This window comes from Tenrec ecaudatus, unplaced genomic scaffold, assembly GCF_050624435.1.
Source record: "Tenrec ecaudatus isolate mTenEca1 unplaced genomic scaffold, mTenEca1.hap1 Scaffold_770, whole genome shotgun sequence".
Lineage (NCBI taxonomy): Eukaryota > Metazoa > Chordata > Mammalia > Afrosoricida > Tenrecidae > Tenrec > Tenrec ecaudatus.
Window position 1 is genome coordinate 226,469 of NW_027459670.1, and position 13,053 is coordinate 239,521.

General features: G+C 43.3%; 1 protein-coding gene and 1 non-coding gene across 2 annotated transcripts in view; both read right to left on the reverse strand.

Moving 5' to 3' along the window:
• Positions 1-820: 820 nt before the first annotated feature.
• Positions 821-13,053, reverse strand: part of LOC142436893 (ninein-like protein) — a gene marked incomplete at its 5' end in the record, with an annotated part of 28,629 nt that continues 16,396 nt past the window's right edge. The window contains 3 exons of the mRNA XM_075540250.1: positions 821-961; positions 2,800-2,967; positions 12,168-12,320. Of these exons, the coding sequence (XP_075396365.1) occupies positions 821-961; positions 2,800-2,967; positions 12,168-12,320 (462 nt within the window). The remainder of the gene's footprint in view (positions 962-2,799; positions 2,968-12,167; positions 12,321-13,053) is intronic.
• Positions 5,038-5,169, reverse strand: LOC142436895 (small nucleolar RNA SNORA84). The gene has a single exon (XR_012782169.1). It is a non-coding gene; the product is annotated as a small nucleolar RNA SNORA84 (small nucleolar RNA).

Sequence of the window (13,053 nt, forward strand, 5' to 3'; positions counted from 1 at the left end):
GTAGGATTTTCTGTATATGAAATCCGGGATAGGTGATCTATAGAAACAGCAATTAGATTAATAGCTCCTTCCGGTTGTGGCAGGGGAGACTGGGGGCTATGGGGAGTTAATAATAACGGGTACCAGAATGAAGAAAATATTCTAAAACTCATTGTGGTGACGCCTACACAATTCTTTTAAAATATGTCTAAACCACTGAATTGTATGATACATGATTTATATGCCAACAAAACTGTTGGAAAAGTTATCTTTCTATAAAATACTATCAACTTTTGTCCCTGTGAATCTATTTAGCAGAACAACATGAATAACCCGTTGAGTGAAAGCAGAGCTCTGTTGTAATGGAACACGGTGCCAACTGCCACGTTGTGCTCAGTGAAAAGGTCTAAGCAGCAATTTTTTTTTGTGCGCTTTCAGTCAATTGGCTTAAGCCTGGGGGCCCCGTGGGCTGGTCTGGAGAACATTTGCACCTCCATAATAGCAAGAAAAATGTCAGTCACATAAGTTTTAAGTTGGATTCAGCTGCTTGGGATATTATTAAGGGGATTAGGTTAGGATTTTGAGATCTGGCTTTCTAAGCCTCTCACCAAGTATGCAAGACCTGTGACAAGAATAACCGTAGGCGGCCCCTTGCTCATTAGGCCCTATTAGGAAGAGGCAAAGCGTCTCTCCCTACACCAGAGACCCTTTTCCTTGTCCCATCACAAGTTGCCTATAGAGGGTGGTGGGGGCAGGCAAGGCAGCAGCCCAGACCCTTGCCAGTCCCGGACCCCTGAGAACAAACCACACCCCTAGCCTTGAAACAACCTCTCCTAGCCTCTTACTGGAGGTAGCTCAGCTCCTGGTGGTAGGAGGCCAGGGCCGCTTGCTGAATGACACCAGTGACCATCAGGAGCTTGTTGTCGATAGCCCAGGCCAGATCCAGAAGGTTCACCTTCTCATCCACACTGAATTCGAGGCTCTAGAAATAAATCCCAAGGGACATTCAAGATGAGTTTAAGTCTCTCAACAATTTGACTCCAGACTCCATTTTCCTTGGCTCTCCCATTTGCCTGAGACTTTTCCTCTTGGGGCCGCCCCCACTCCAACTCCTAGGCTGTCAATAGGAGATCCCACTGTGCCTGAGCCAGGGACACATGAGGAAGAATATGACTCCATGCATAGTACTTCATGGGGATTAATAGCAAGAGAGGGGCCCTTCCCCCCACCTAAACCCAATAATTATAAAGGCTGTATGGAGCTATAGAGAGGAGACTTTGCCCAAGGCTAAGGGCACTGGAAGGAGCTCTGGTGGTGTGGTGGGTAATGCAATAAGATGTTAACTTCAAGGTCAACAGTTTGAACCACCCCATTTCCCTGAGGAATAAAGTAGAGGCTATCTATTCCCATAAAGATTTAAATTCTTGGAAACCCAAAGGGGTAAGTCCATTCTGCCCCCTAGCATCATGATGAGTTGAAATTAATTTGATAGCAAAGGAAAATTTGGAAGCAGTTAGAGATGAAAGGGTACTGATACAGGCACTTACAGAGAGCAGTGGCTAAATTAACTCTGCCAACTGCCCACCACTGTAAGCCACTAACATTCTTTCTTTAAAAAAAATCATTTTATTTGGCTCATACAACTCTTATCACAATCCATACATACATCAATTGAGTAAAGCACCCTTATACATTCGTTGCCCTCGTCATTCTCAAAATTCGCCTTCCGCTTGGGTTCCTGGAATCAGCTCATTTTCCTTTTTTCCCTCCCCTTCCCTCCCCATTGCCCCCTTCCTCATGAACCCTTAATAATTTATAAATTATGATTTTATTTTACATTCTCCTTTTTTCTTATGCCACTTGGAGTTGAGTTTTTACCATTTCAAGCTAAAAGAATTCTGGGAGAGACTCCTAACGTAATATATGTAAAGAATCCTGACACATATTTCATATCTCCATAATATCTATCTATCTATCTATTTATCTATCTACACACACACACAAACACTGATGATTTGTATTGGTAGAAAAATTATGTATCAGAGGACATGAGCCATGGTCAAAAGTATTACAGAAAATGAAATCTTCCTTCTCTCTCAGAATTTTGAAAAATAAACTTAAAAAGAGATGTTATGTGCATCTTACCACCCACATATACAGAATGAAACAATGAATGTTTAAAAATGAATCTTTGCTATATTTATTTTAAATTGACTACTGCACAGTGTGACACTAAGTCCAAGAGCAAGAGCTACACCAGGCTAGTCTCCTGGGCCAGTTGCAGAAGAAATGGAGGAGCATGGGCAGGAAACCCCCATGGCTTCCAGGAATGCGAGGCTGGCCTGTGGAGCCAAGTGGCACAGTTCCCACCTAGGTCTTTTTTGATCAAAGGACTTGGCAGAATGCATGCCCTTATGTAGTGGTCAGTGCTGACTATACACATGCACCTTCTCTGACTCTGATGCCACCACAAAAGTGTGCTTGTTCCAACGCCCATCGGAGTGCTGCCTTGTCCAAGCAACAAGCCTGAAAGGTTAGCATGGCAAAGGGGGAAGTATCTAATACATGAAAACCTACCTTCAGAGTGTTTTTATCACTGTTGTTTTCTCTGTATTTTATTTATGCTCTTTCAAAATTAAAATTTTTATATATTAATAGCCAAAAAGAAAAGTTTCCCGAGAATTTCCCTGTCTGGGATTCTCTGTTGCAGCAGGAGTAAGGAAGCCAGAGAGCAGAGGCCAAGCACAGTAACCCTCTCGGGCTCCCACCCCACCCTCAGCCCATTCTCAGTGGAGCAGCTGTGGCCATCCATTTCCAAACCTGCAAAATCTCCTTGCCATTTTGAATGCCCTCCTGGGCCCACAGAGCCACCACCTGCTCAGGGCATGCAAACCCAGTGCCGTCATCGATGCCGGAGAAGAGGTGCCGGTCTGAGCAGATGGACACGAGGGACGAAGTGGTCGTGTGGCAGCTGCTCTCCTCTGTGGCCTGTACACCAGGGACCAAGAAAGTGCTGTGAGCACGCACGTCTGTTCAGCCCAATCTCTTGTTTCTCGTGTCCCCCACTGCACAAACCTGCACGCTGCCTAGCAAGAACAACCTCACCAGTTATCGCTCTCTTCACTTTCTAGCAAAGGTGAGAGGGCTGGGCACAGCGACGTGATTCATCAAAGCAGCCATGACTGCTCTGGAGCCAGAAGGCAGCAGACAGGGCTTTCTACTCCCACAGAGAGCTACAGGCTTGCAAACTGCCAGGGCAGGCCTACTGTGTCCTGTATGGTCGCTATGAGTCCACACTGAGTCAATGGCAGTGAGGATGAGTGTGAGTTGGGTGTGTAAGTGCAGCCCGTGAACTATCCGCATCTCTCTGGCATGACGAACAAGGTACACAGGGCCTCACAAAGGAAGAGCCTAAAGAGGGGCTTGCCATCATGGAGAAATTCCTAAGAGGCTCCAAAAGCAGAGTGGGCTTCCCTGTGTGTGAAACTGCACATTACTGGGAATACAGAAGCAAGCAGCTTTCAGCTAAGCAAGCTAGGGGAGTCTTACGATGATGGTAAAGTCTCTCAAGCGGAAAGCTGACCTGCTACGTTCAGATATTCTATGAATCCACAAGGGCAAGAAATATTTCCCTTAAATTTTTTCTACCTCAGAGCCCTTTCCAGTAAATATGTGTTGTCAGGAATCCCTGGGAGTAAGAATGAGTGTTCTCCACGCCTTCAGGTCATCACATTTCTGCTCCAGGCATCCAGCGCTCCTGCCTCCCTCAGAGTAAAAACCACCTTGCTCCAACCGGCTCATGGCTCTTCAGCTACCCTCTCCTCACTGCCTTGCTGGCTGGGATCTGGATCTGGGACCCTCAATACCTTGCTCAATCACCCTTAACTCCTCTTTTCTGACACACCGGCTCGCTGGCCTCCAGATAGAAGGATACCTAGCTATTTTTTAGCCCTTTCAAGTCCAGCCCCACAGCTTAAATCATGCTCCTCTTGCTCTTTCTGGCTCATCCTGGACTCTTTCCGGTCCCTTCTCTGATGACCACCAGGCTTGTCCTGGCTATACTCTCCACCCTTCATCCTTCATCTTCTCCCAGCAGTACACTTCCTGAGTCAGGCTCAAGGGAGCAGAAACCTCCTCTGCCTGTACTCACTGAGTCACCAATTCTCTAATGAAGGAGCTTGTTTACCGAGCTTACTAAGCTACGCTGGGTGCTCTGCGTGCCAACTGGACAACACTCTAGAGCAGGTATTTTACTCTGTTTGCAGGTGGAAGAGGGCACCATGGCTATCAATGGAGAGTCCCAGATACTCAAATGCATCTGGAACTGCTATGAACCCTCTAGCCACTTACTCTAGAAAATATGAGGCTCAGAATGGGTTTCCCCTATACCATGTCCACCTGATTCTCCTGCTGTCATATATATATATATATATATGACATCAGTACAGAGCTAGTATACCTGTTAGTAAGTAGGTTATCTATCTATCTATCTATCTATCTATCTATCTATCTATCTATCTATCTATCTAACAGGTATACCACATGACATGGTCAAACATCACACTCTATAGCCAAACTGTGGAGACACACACAAGATATGGCACACTCTACTTTGAAATAATACAGAAGACTCTACCACCCTGGCCTCCTTCCAGTTTCTGCCCTAAAATGACAGTGCAAATGGGCAATTCTCAGGTGAGAGGTATCAAGAGAGGGGTAGGACTTTGTGCTCCACAAACGAAAGACTGAATCCGCCCACTCCTCAGTTTGACATTCTATGCCCCAAAGGTATTATATACTGTGTATACACTCATATCTCTGCAGTGAATTTAGTATGGGTGTGTAGAGAGTGCATGTATATGAATATACTGTGCATGAATGCATACAGAATGTATAGTGAAGGGATGTGTAGGCACTGTGTTTATGATGTTTACGTACACTAGCAGTGTGTGTGGTGGGCATGAGTTTGTGTGCCTTACAATTTGTGTGCATATAGTAGGTGGTACCCCCCCAAAAAAACCCTGGAATTTTTTTCAAAGCTATGTATTTAATTTTTTTCCATGTACCAGTGACCGGGCTATGGAGGCTGCTGAAAAGGAACAGCCCCATGCATGCATCCCAGGATCGCTCTGGCCCATTGCCATCGCTGGAAAGCTGTACCTGCCCAACAGTGCCCAGCAACCATGGGGCATGCATTTAAATTCTTTTACAAAACAAACTTGTCACCTACAAAGTACTCTCAATTACACTTGATACATTTGTAAAATCTGCAATTTAATTCTTGGAAACATTTTTCAAACTCATCTGTTTGGATGGCTGACAGCACCTCCCTAGTGTTTTTCTTCACTCTTCTATGTCCTCAAATAGTTATCCTTCCATGTCCCTCTTCTTTGAGGAAACAAAAAAAAGTCACACAATGCAAGGTCAGGTGAGTAAGGTGCATGGGGAAAGAGAGACATTCTGCTTTTTGCCAGAACCTGGCACACTGAGATGGCTGTGTGAGCAGGTGCATTATCATGGTGGCAAAACCAGTCCCCTGTCTGCCATAAATCAGGCCTGTTTTTGCCGCACACTGTTATGAAATCTTTTCAGATCCTCTAATAGAAAGCTTGACTAACAGTCTAACCTGGTGGAACGAATTCCAAATGCACTACAAATCGACATTTTTATCTGTTCGATAAGATGATGGACGTCCAGAATGAGGTTTGCCATCAATCAACATTTCACCTCTTTTGAAATGAGAAAACTACTCATACACTTAGAGTTTTTCCCATAGCACTGTCTTTCTAAACTGTATTCAACATCACAACAGTTGCTTTGGCATTTTTCCTGAGGAGGAAACAAAGTTTCATAGCTGCATGCTGTTCTCTTAAATTCGCCATCATGAAAAACAAGGTTCCAGTGAAACCGCTTTTACAAAAAATTCACTGTGACCAGAGAGAACCTTCTCAGGTGGCGCTGCAACTCGGAGCTCTCAAAGAGGGAGAAAAAGTCATATTATGAAAGGTCTACTCTGCCCAGCACAATTCCAGTTCTGGGAGGGTACCACCTTGTATCATGTGCATATATAGTGTGTGTGTATAGTTAAGTGTGTGTGTGTGTGTGTGTGTGTGTGTGTGTGTATGACAGACGCATCTATAGTTTGGGTGTATACATGTAGCATTGACTACATGTATCAGGTGTGTATATATAGTGGGTGTACATGTATACAGTGGATGGGTCCAAACTGTGTGGATATGTGTACAAGTGTGTGCTGTATGTAGAAATACACGTGACAGGAAGAGTAGATGGCTATGACAGCAGGATAATGGGTCAAGTTGCTGTGCTGAAAGACCTGTTAGTCTGGGTAGATTAGAAAAACAAATTCATAGACACTCATAGGTGTTAAGAGAAAGCTTTATACACAAGAGCAATTGAATATTGAGAAAAAATTTCACCCCAAGTCCAGATTAAGTCCATAAATCCAATATTAGCACATATGTCCAATCCCAATCTATAAAATCCTCCTCAGACTCACGAAACACATGCAATATGCCAAATGCAGGAAGATCACAGGCCAGTGGATGGAAAGTCTTGTGGATCCAGTGGCATTATAAACATCTCAGGGCTGGCATGAGTCTCCATGTGGCTCCATGGCTCTATCTGCCATCAGTCTAGCTTCATGTGGCTTGTCCGGAGGAGGATGAAGCACCTATCTGTATCTATCTGGCCTCTGTATCTATCTGGCCTCCAGTAAGCTATTTATCTCAGTGGCACGCCTAAATGAGGTTATCAAGCTGTGACCTGATTGACATGCTAGACAACACCCCTCAACAAGTTGACACCAGAATATGTAACTACCACAGACCAACCTTTGTCAAGTTGACACTTTTACACAACTTTTTACCCATACATAACTCTTAACAAAAAAATAATAAAATCATATCTGTAACTAACAAGATAAAACTAATAAGTGTACCATTCAGTATGTGCCATCCTCATTTAAACATATTATATAAGTGACAAAACAATATTCTATGCCTAAGCATCGCAGTTAAGGAACACACACTTAAACCTATAATCCTATGTACATATTCCAGCACCTATGAAAGTTTGTAGCCAACCACTTCATGCCTTTATCATCTCCATTTTAGGTATAAAATTTCTATACTGCCCACTTACATCAGCCGTGTTCTGAGGAACCTTCATCCCAGTTAGAACCTTGTGAACTCCCCATCCATAGTAAAGTCAAATCAGAACAGGCTATCCATGAAGTCTGCAGCAATATCTCTACTTCACAGGCTCAAACATCTCTTCATCTGGTCGGATTCTGGTCAACTCAATGTGGGCTGCTTCACTCAGCGTCCACATGGTGCCCATTGGTCACCTCGCTTCTAGACCATGGGCACTGTCACAAATTTTCAACAAGCCTAGCCCCCTTGCGCTAGATCATGAATTTCAGACCAGTCAACCCACCCTCGTTTTCTCTTCACGTTCCTGAAACAAGGTCCATGAGTGTCAGTGGCCAGACTCAATCTGTCTCTTTATTGCTGCATTTCGCCCACTTCCACTCAACAAGTGGATCTGGGTGGTCGCCTAGCAAGCAGTTCAGCCTGCCCACAGGCTCCCTGTAATATTCAGCCCCAGAGAGTAGTTTTCTTCATGGTTCCAGATTTTTTCCCAGCTTCTGACAAAACCACGAGTTCAAAATTTAAATATCCAAAGAGTTCCCTTTTTTCCCCCTGTCAATCTGTCAACAGCCCTTGGCAAGTCTCTTCACCCTTAAATGTCCTCAACACTGAAGACACTTTTCTTTTCAGAGCTTATTTTTTCAAAGCCTTCTTTGCGGGTGTGTCCTAAACCCATCTAACAATCCAGTTTTAATGACGAGAAACAAGTGAGCTTACAAGCTCTCTATTTTCAAATTTCCCAATAATCATTTCTATCAATCATATATCAATAATAATAAACAGAAAAAAATCAGTATAAACAGAGTAGCATCAGATCCTAAGCTCTATTCGTAAAACAGTCAAATTCGATGCTTATTTAGTTATCTTACTCATTATCTAAACGCTTCTATTGATAGAAAATACGGCATTAGGCCTCTGACAGCATCAAGCCAGAGCCAGGGTTCATTATTTATTTTTATTTTTTAAAATAATTTCATTGGGGCTCATACAACTCTTATCACAATCCATTCATATATCCATTGTGTCGGGCACATTTGTACATTTTTTGCCATCATCATCATTCTCAAGATATTTTCTTTCTACTTGAACCCTTGGTATCAGCTAAGCATTTTCTCCCTTCCTCCCCCACACTCCTGCCTTCACGATAATTTATAAAGTATTATTTATAAATTATTATTATTTTCTCATATCTTACACTGTTCAATGTCTCCCATCCCCCACATGTCTATTGTACGTCCCCCAGGTAGGGGGTTATATGCAGATCATTGTGATCATTTCTGCCTTCCCTCTTGTCCCACTATCATGTTCAGTCTTCATTTGGGTTTCAGTAATTCCTCTTGGTTACATTGCCCTTGATCAAGCCCTACCAGGCCTCCTACATATTCGTTGCTATCATTTTTGGATCACTTGTTGTTCACTTGTCCCTGGGCTTTTAACACACATGTCCTTTCCCCCACCTGTCCCTCACCCATGTCCCTGCAATACTGTCAGTCCCGTTTTGTCTTCCAGATGGTTTATCCTGCCTATCTTATCTAGATAGACCTACAGAGATAATAATATGCACCAAAAACATGACGGACCAAAACAAAGCAACAAAAGAAAACAACAACAAAAAAACAAATGACAAATTAGAAAAGAAAAACCTGTCAATTATTTATCTGTTCAAAGAAACAACTTTTAGCAGCACTAATTTTACCATAGTTTTCTTATTTTCCCTCTTCTGAATCTCAGCCATGATTTTTATTATTTATTTTCTTAATCTATTAATAGGTTTGTCCTGTTGACTCAGCTTTAGTTGCTGTAAATTTTGTGCCAGCATATCAATCATAAGTCTCTCTTCCTCTTTCATGTGTTCATGTATTGCTATGAGACTTCCTCTGATAACTGCCTTTGCTGTGTCCCATAAGTTTTGGTACATCATGTGCTCATTCTTGTTGATTTCCAGAAATTCCCTAATTTCATCTCTGATCTGGGCCAGCACACACTCCTTTTGCAAGAGAGTTATCATCTTCCAATTGTTTGTCCTTGTTTTCTTCATCTTCCTTTTGTTGGTTTTCCAGTCTTATGGCACAGTGGTCAGAGAGAGAGGTACATATATCAATGTGCTTAAACTTATGCAGATTCATCTAATGCCCCAGCACCTCTATCTTTGAATATGTGTCATGTGGGCTTGAAAAGAATGTAAATTCTTTTGTATTTGGGTGAATAGCTTTGTGCACATCTATCAGGTCAAATTGTCTAATTGTAATATTAAGATCTCTAGCCTCTTTGTTGAGTAAAAGCCCTAGGATAAGAGGAGATGCCTGGAGGTTGGCAGTGGTGTGTGAGATTAAAAGGAAGAGAAAGAGAGAGGAAAAAAAAGAAGAGCCTGTTGAAACTGTAGTGGGAAAGAAGGAAGAGTGAGAAACAAAAGTAACAATATAGCTTAACCCCATCCCTGACCCTGGGGCTGGAGGGGTTTAAACCCTTCCACAATTCGGAGTTGAAGTGTGGCTGTGTTAAGATAAAGCCTTTGTGCCAGCTCCAGATGATCCCGTCTCTGGCTGAGACAGTGGTGGGGCTAAGGTTAGACCTTAGCCAGCCTTCACTGTGGTAAGACAAAGCCCCCAGCTCCTCAAAACCGAGTGGATATTTGCCTGTTTATCTTTATGACGCTCCTCCTGCAACCAGGCAGTGCACAACATCCCCCTTAGTGACTCTCCTGCGCTAATTTCTGCAGAGTCCCTCTGCTATGTGTTACTCAGTTGCCGTCTTGCCTGAAGTGCTCCCTGCCCCTCCAGCCAGCTTTCTCTCAGCCATTTTGACCTTCTGTCAGCCATTTTCACTAAGCAACTCTGAGAAATTCAAGGGGTGATTTTGTCCCCTGAGCTCAAAATATACATTAATCACATTTTCACCATTTCACACAAGAATAACCAAAGACTACAACCAATGAAAAGAATCCAAACTTTAACTTCCCATGTTCTTTCCAGAAAACTATCCAGTAAACTGCATGGCCATATCTGACTTCTGGCTAGCCAAAGAAGCACTATCATGAAGCAGAGATCAAACAAACATCCACTCTCCATCTTTATGATTCTTTTATCTAGTACTCCACTCCCAAGGGACCATAATGTGTTAGTCTGAGTAGACTAGAGAAACAAATTCATAGACACCCATCTGTGTGTAGAAAGAGCTCTATATACAAGAGCAGTTGAATATCACAAAAACATCCCACCCTAGTTCAAATCAAGTCCCTAAGTCTGATATTAGCACATATGTCTGACATCAATCTATAAAGTCCTCTTCAAACTCACAAAACATATGCAATGATACTGAATGCAGGAAGATCAGAGAGTAAAATATCTTGTGGATCCAGTGGCAGTCTAAGCATCTCAGTGCTGGTGTGGGTCTCCACGTGGCTCCTCCAGCTCTAAGGCTCTGGCTTTCATCAGCCTAGCTCCATGTGACTTGTCCGAAGGAAGACGATGCAGAGACTGTGTCTATCTGGCCTCCAGTGAGCTATTTATCTTCGTGGTGGGTCCAAATGAGGTCATCAAGCTATGACCTGATTGATAGGCTAGACTCTACCCCTCCACAAGTTGACACCAGATTGTGTAACTACCATAGGACCCATACTTCAGTGGTATTCGAGGTTACAGAACTCTTAGGGATCCTGCCCTTGCAGGCTCAGGGGTGCCACTTTGAGATCCTTATCCTACACTAGCTTCCAGCAACACCTAGGTCTCCACATTTGGACATGAGTTACCCTTGTTTCTGTATCTTCCCTAGTTCTTAGCCTCAGTGCAACTTACCCTGGAGAAAATCCTTGACAAAGAAGAGAAACCCATTTCCATGTTCAAATCTTAATCCACAAACAGGGATCACACTTCACTTGATGTGGGTGTCTCCTGGAAGACATACCTGCCTGCCTAGGTCATTTCCCCAAGATTCCTCCTTACAAACTCACACCTCTGGCCAGAGAGCATCTGTTCAGGAAGGTGTGCATGGCACAAGAAGCGGTACGGCTCTATAGCCACTATCTTGATTCTTTAATGCCAACTATGCGCACATCCATCCCTAGTTCAGTGTCCACATTAGTCTATACTTCAGATGAATACAAAGGGAACATGGGGCTGCTTCTGCTTCAAGGAAGTCATATCTGCCAATTAACCCAATCAGTGACATATAAGGGCCATACTCTGATTTTTTTTAACCTTATATGGCCTGAAATCTCTCCTTAATGCTCTTGAATATCTTCTTCCTGCATTCTTGTTGATTTTAGAATGAAAAACTTATGCTCTCAGAAGTACCTACTCAGTGGTGAAGAATATCACACTGGTTTTACTCTGCCTCCCACACAACATGGGAGTCAGCCACATCCTTGTGCAGAAAGCAAGAATTCCTTAGAGCAGTCTGCTCTGTGGTGGGAGAAGGAATTTCTTCTGTTCGGAAAGTGCTAACCCAGCAGTCACTGAGCAATGCTATGATTTAAGGAAACTGCCTAAATCTGTTCTGTTTAAAGCTGCACGGAGACCTGGTACTTCTGCAAGACATAAAACCCAGGGATAGGAGGGAGGAATCCAGACTCAGGACCTAAATCAAAAGGGCTGCCCGAGGGAGATGTTGCAGAATGCTCGTTGACATTGCTCTCCTGCTGCATCATGGTATGAGGGAAAAGGGATTTCCCTACTGAAATGTTCTCTATCCCACAATTAAGAATGGCTGAAGCTGTCATGTCAGACACTACTTGGTCTTATAGAACAACACCTGGGAGGCAGGCATCACAATTGCCCCATTTTATAGATGAGGAGCATGAGGCTCAGAAATGAGCATGCCATCCAGGGACATACAGTTATGGAGGTCTGTGTGACCCCAGAATCTCAAACACATATCTCTGTTACTTATCCCTCTTGAACCCCTGGACAACAGTCAGGTGACTCAGAGAGGACAGGTTTGTGAAAGATGCTGACGGTTATGGTTGCAGTCATCAGAAAGATAATACTTAATGTGGTTCATAATTTATTTGTCCTATTTTACCTGGTAATGAGTCCAAGGATCACTCAGTTCGATGGGAGTAGAAGATTTCGGAAGTGAATTGGGTCTATGACTGAACAGGCTAAGCTGGAATTCCTCAAGACTTACTCTGCCATCTCCATCTTGATCCAATTTGTTAAACAAATCTTCCATTTCCTAAACAAAAGTCATACACCTGGATCAGAACACATGTTTTGCTTGATGCAGAGGTTCCACAAACAGGCAGCTCAACCCAGATGTCACCATTGGGCCTCTTGCTTCTCCAAACTTTTGGATCAAACATTCAACAAGGGCAGCTTGCTCATCTTCATCCACATTCAAAATTGTCTAGGTCCCAACTGGCTGTATTTCCAAAATATTTTTCCTTATCAGTCTCAAGGGAAATCTATACTACCATGTCTGTTTTAGTTCCATAATCAGTAGCTGAGTCATTCAAACTGCCTGAACTCCATAAATAACTTATTTCCTATCTGCTGTGGCTGGGAACTTGCAGTATGTTGGTGGAAGATGTACCCACAAAAACCAGCCTGGCTCCAGTGGGTCACAGGATAACAGCAGCTAGGCCAAGAGCGCTTTAATGAAGAGTGAGGACTGCAATATAACACTCCACCTCTATTCCCATCTGATGAGACTACAGACAGGTTCTAAAGAGGCCTTACTTGGCCGTAGTACAATCAGCCTGGCAGGCAGGGAACGGTGATCTTGAGTGACTGTGTCTAAGAGTGCCTGGCACAACTGCCCTACAGTGGTGAGAGTTTATCACAATGGGGGGGGGGGTCTGAGATATATTCTTTGACAGGAGTTTTGAAGCCAGTCAAGAGTTTTAATGAGAAATTGATATGTCTGAATCATAGTCTAAAAGAGGGTGAGAGTTTTCAGACCAAACATT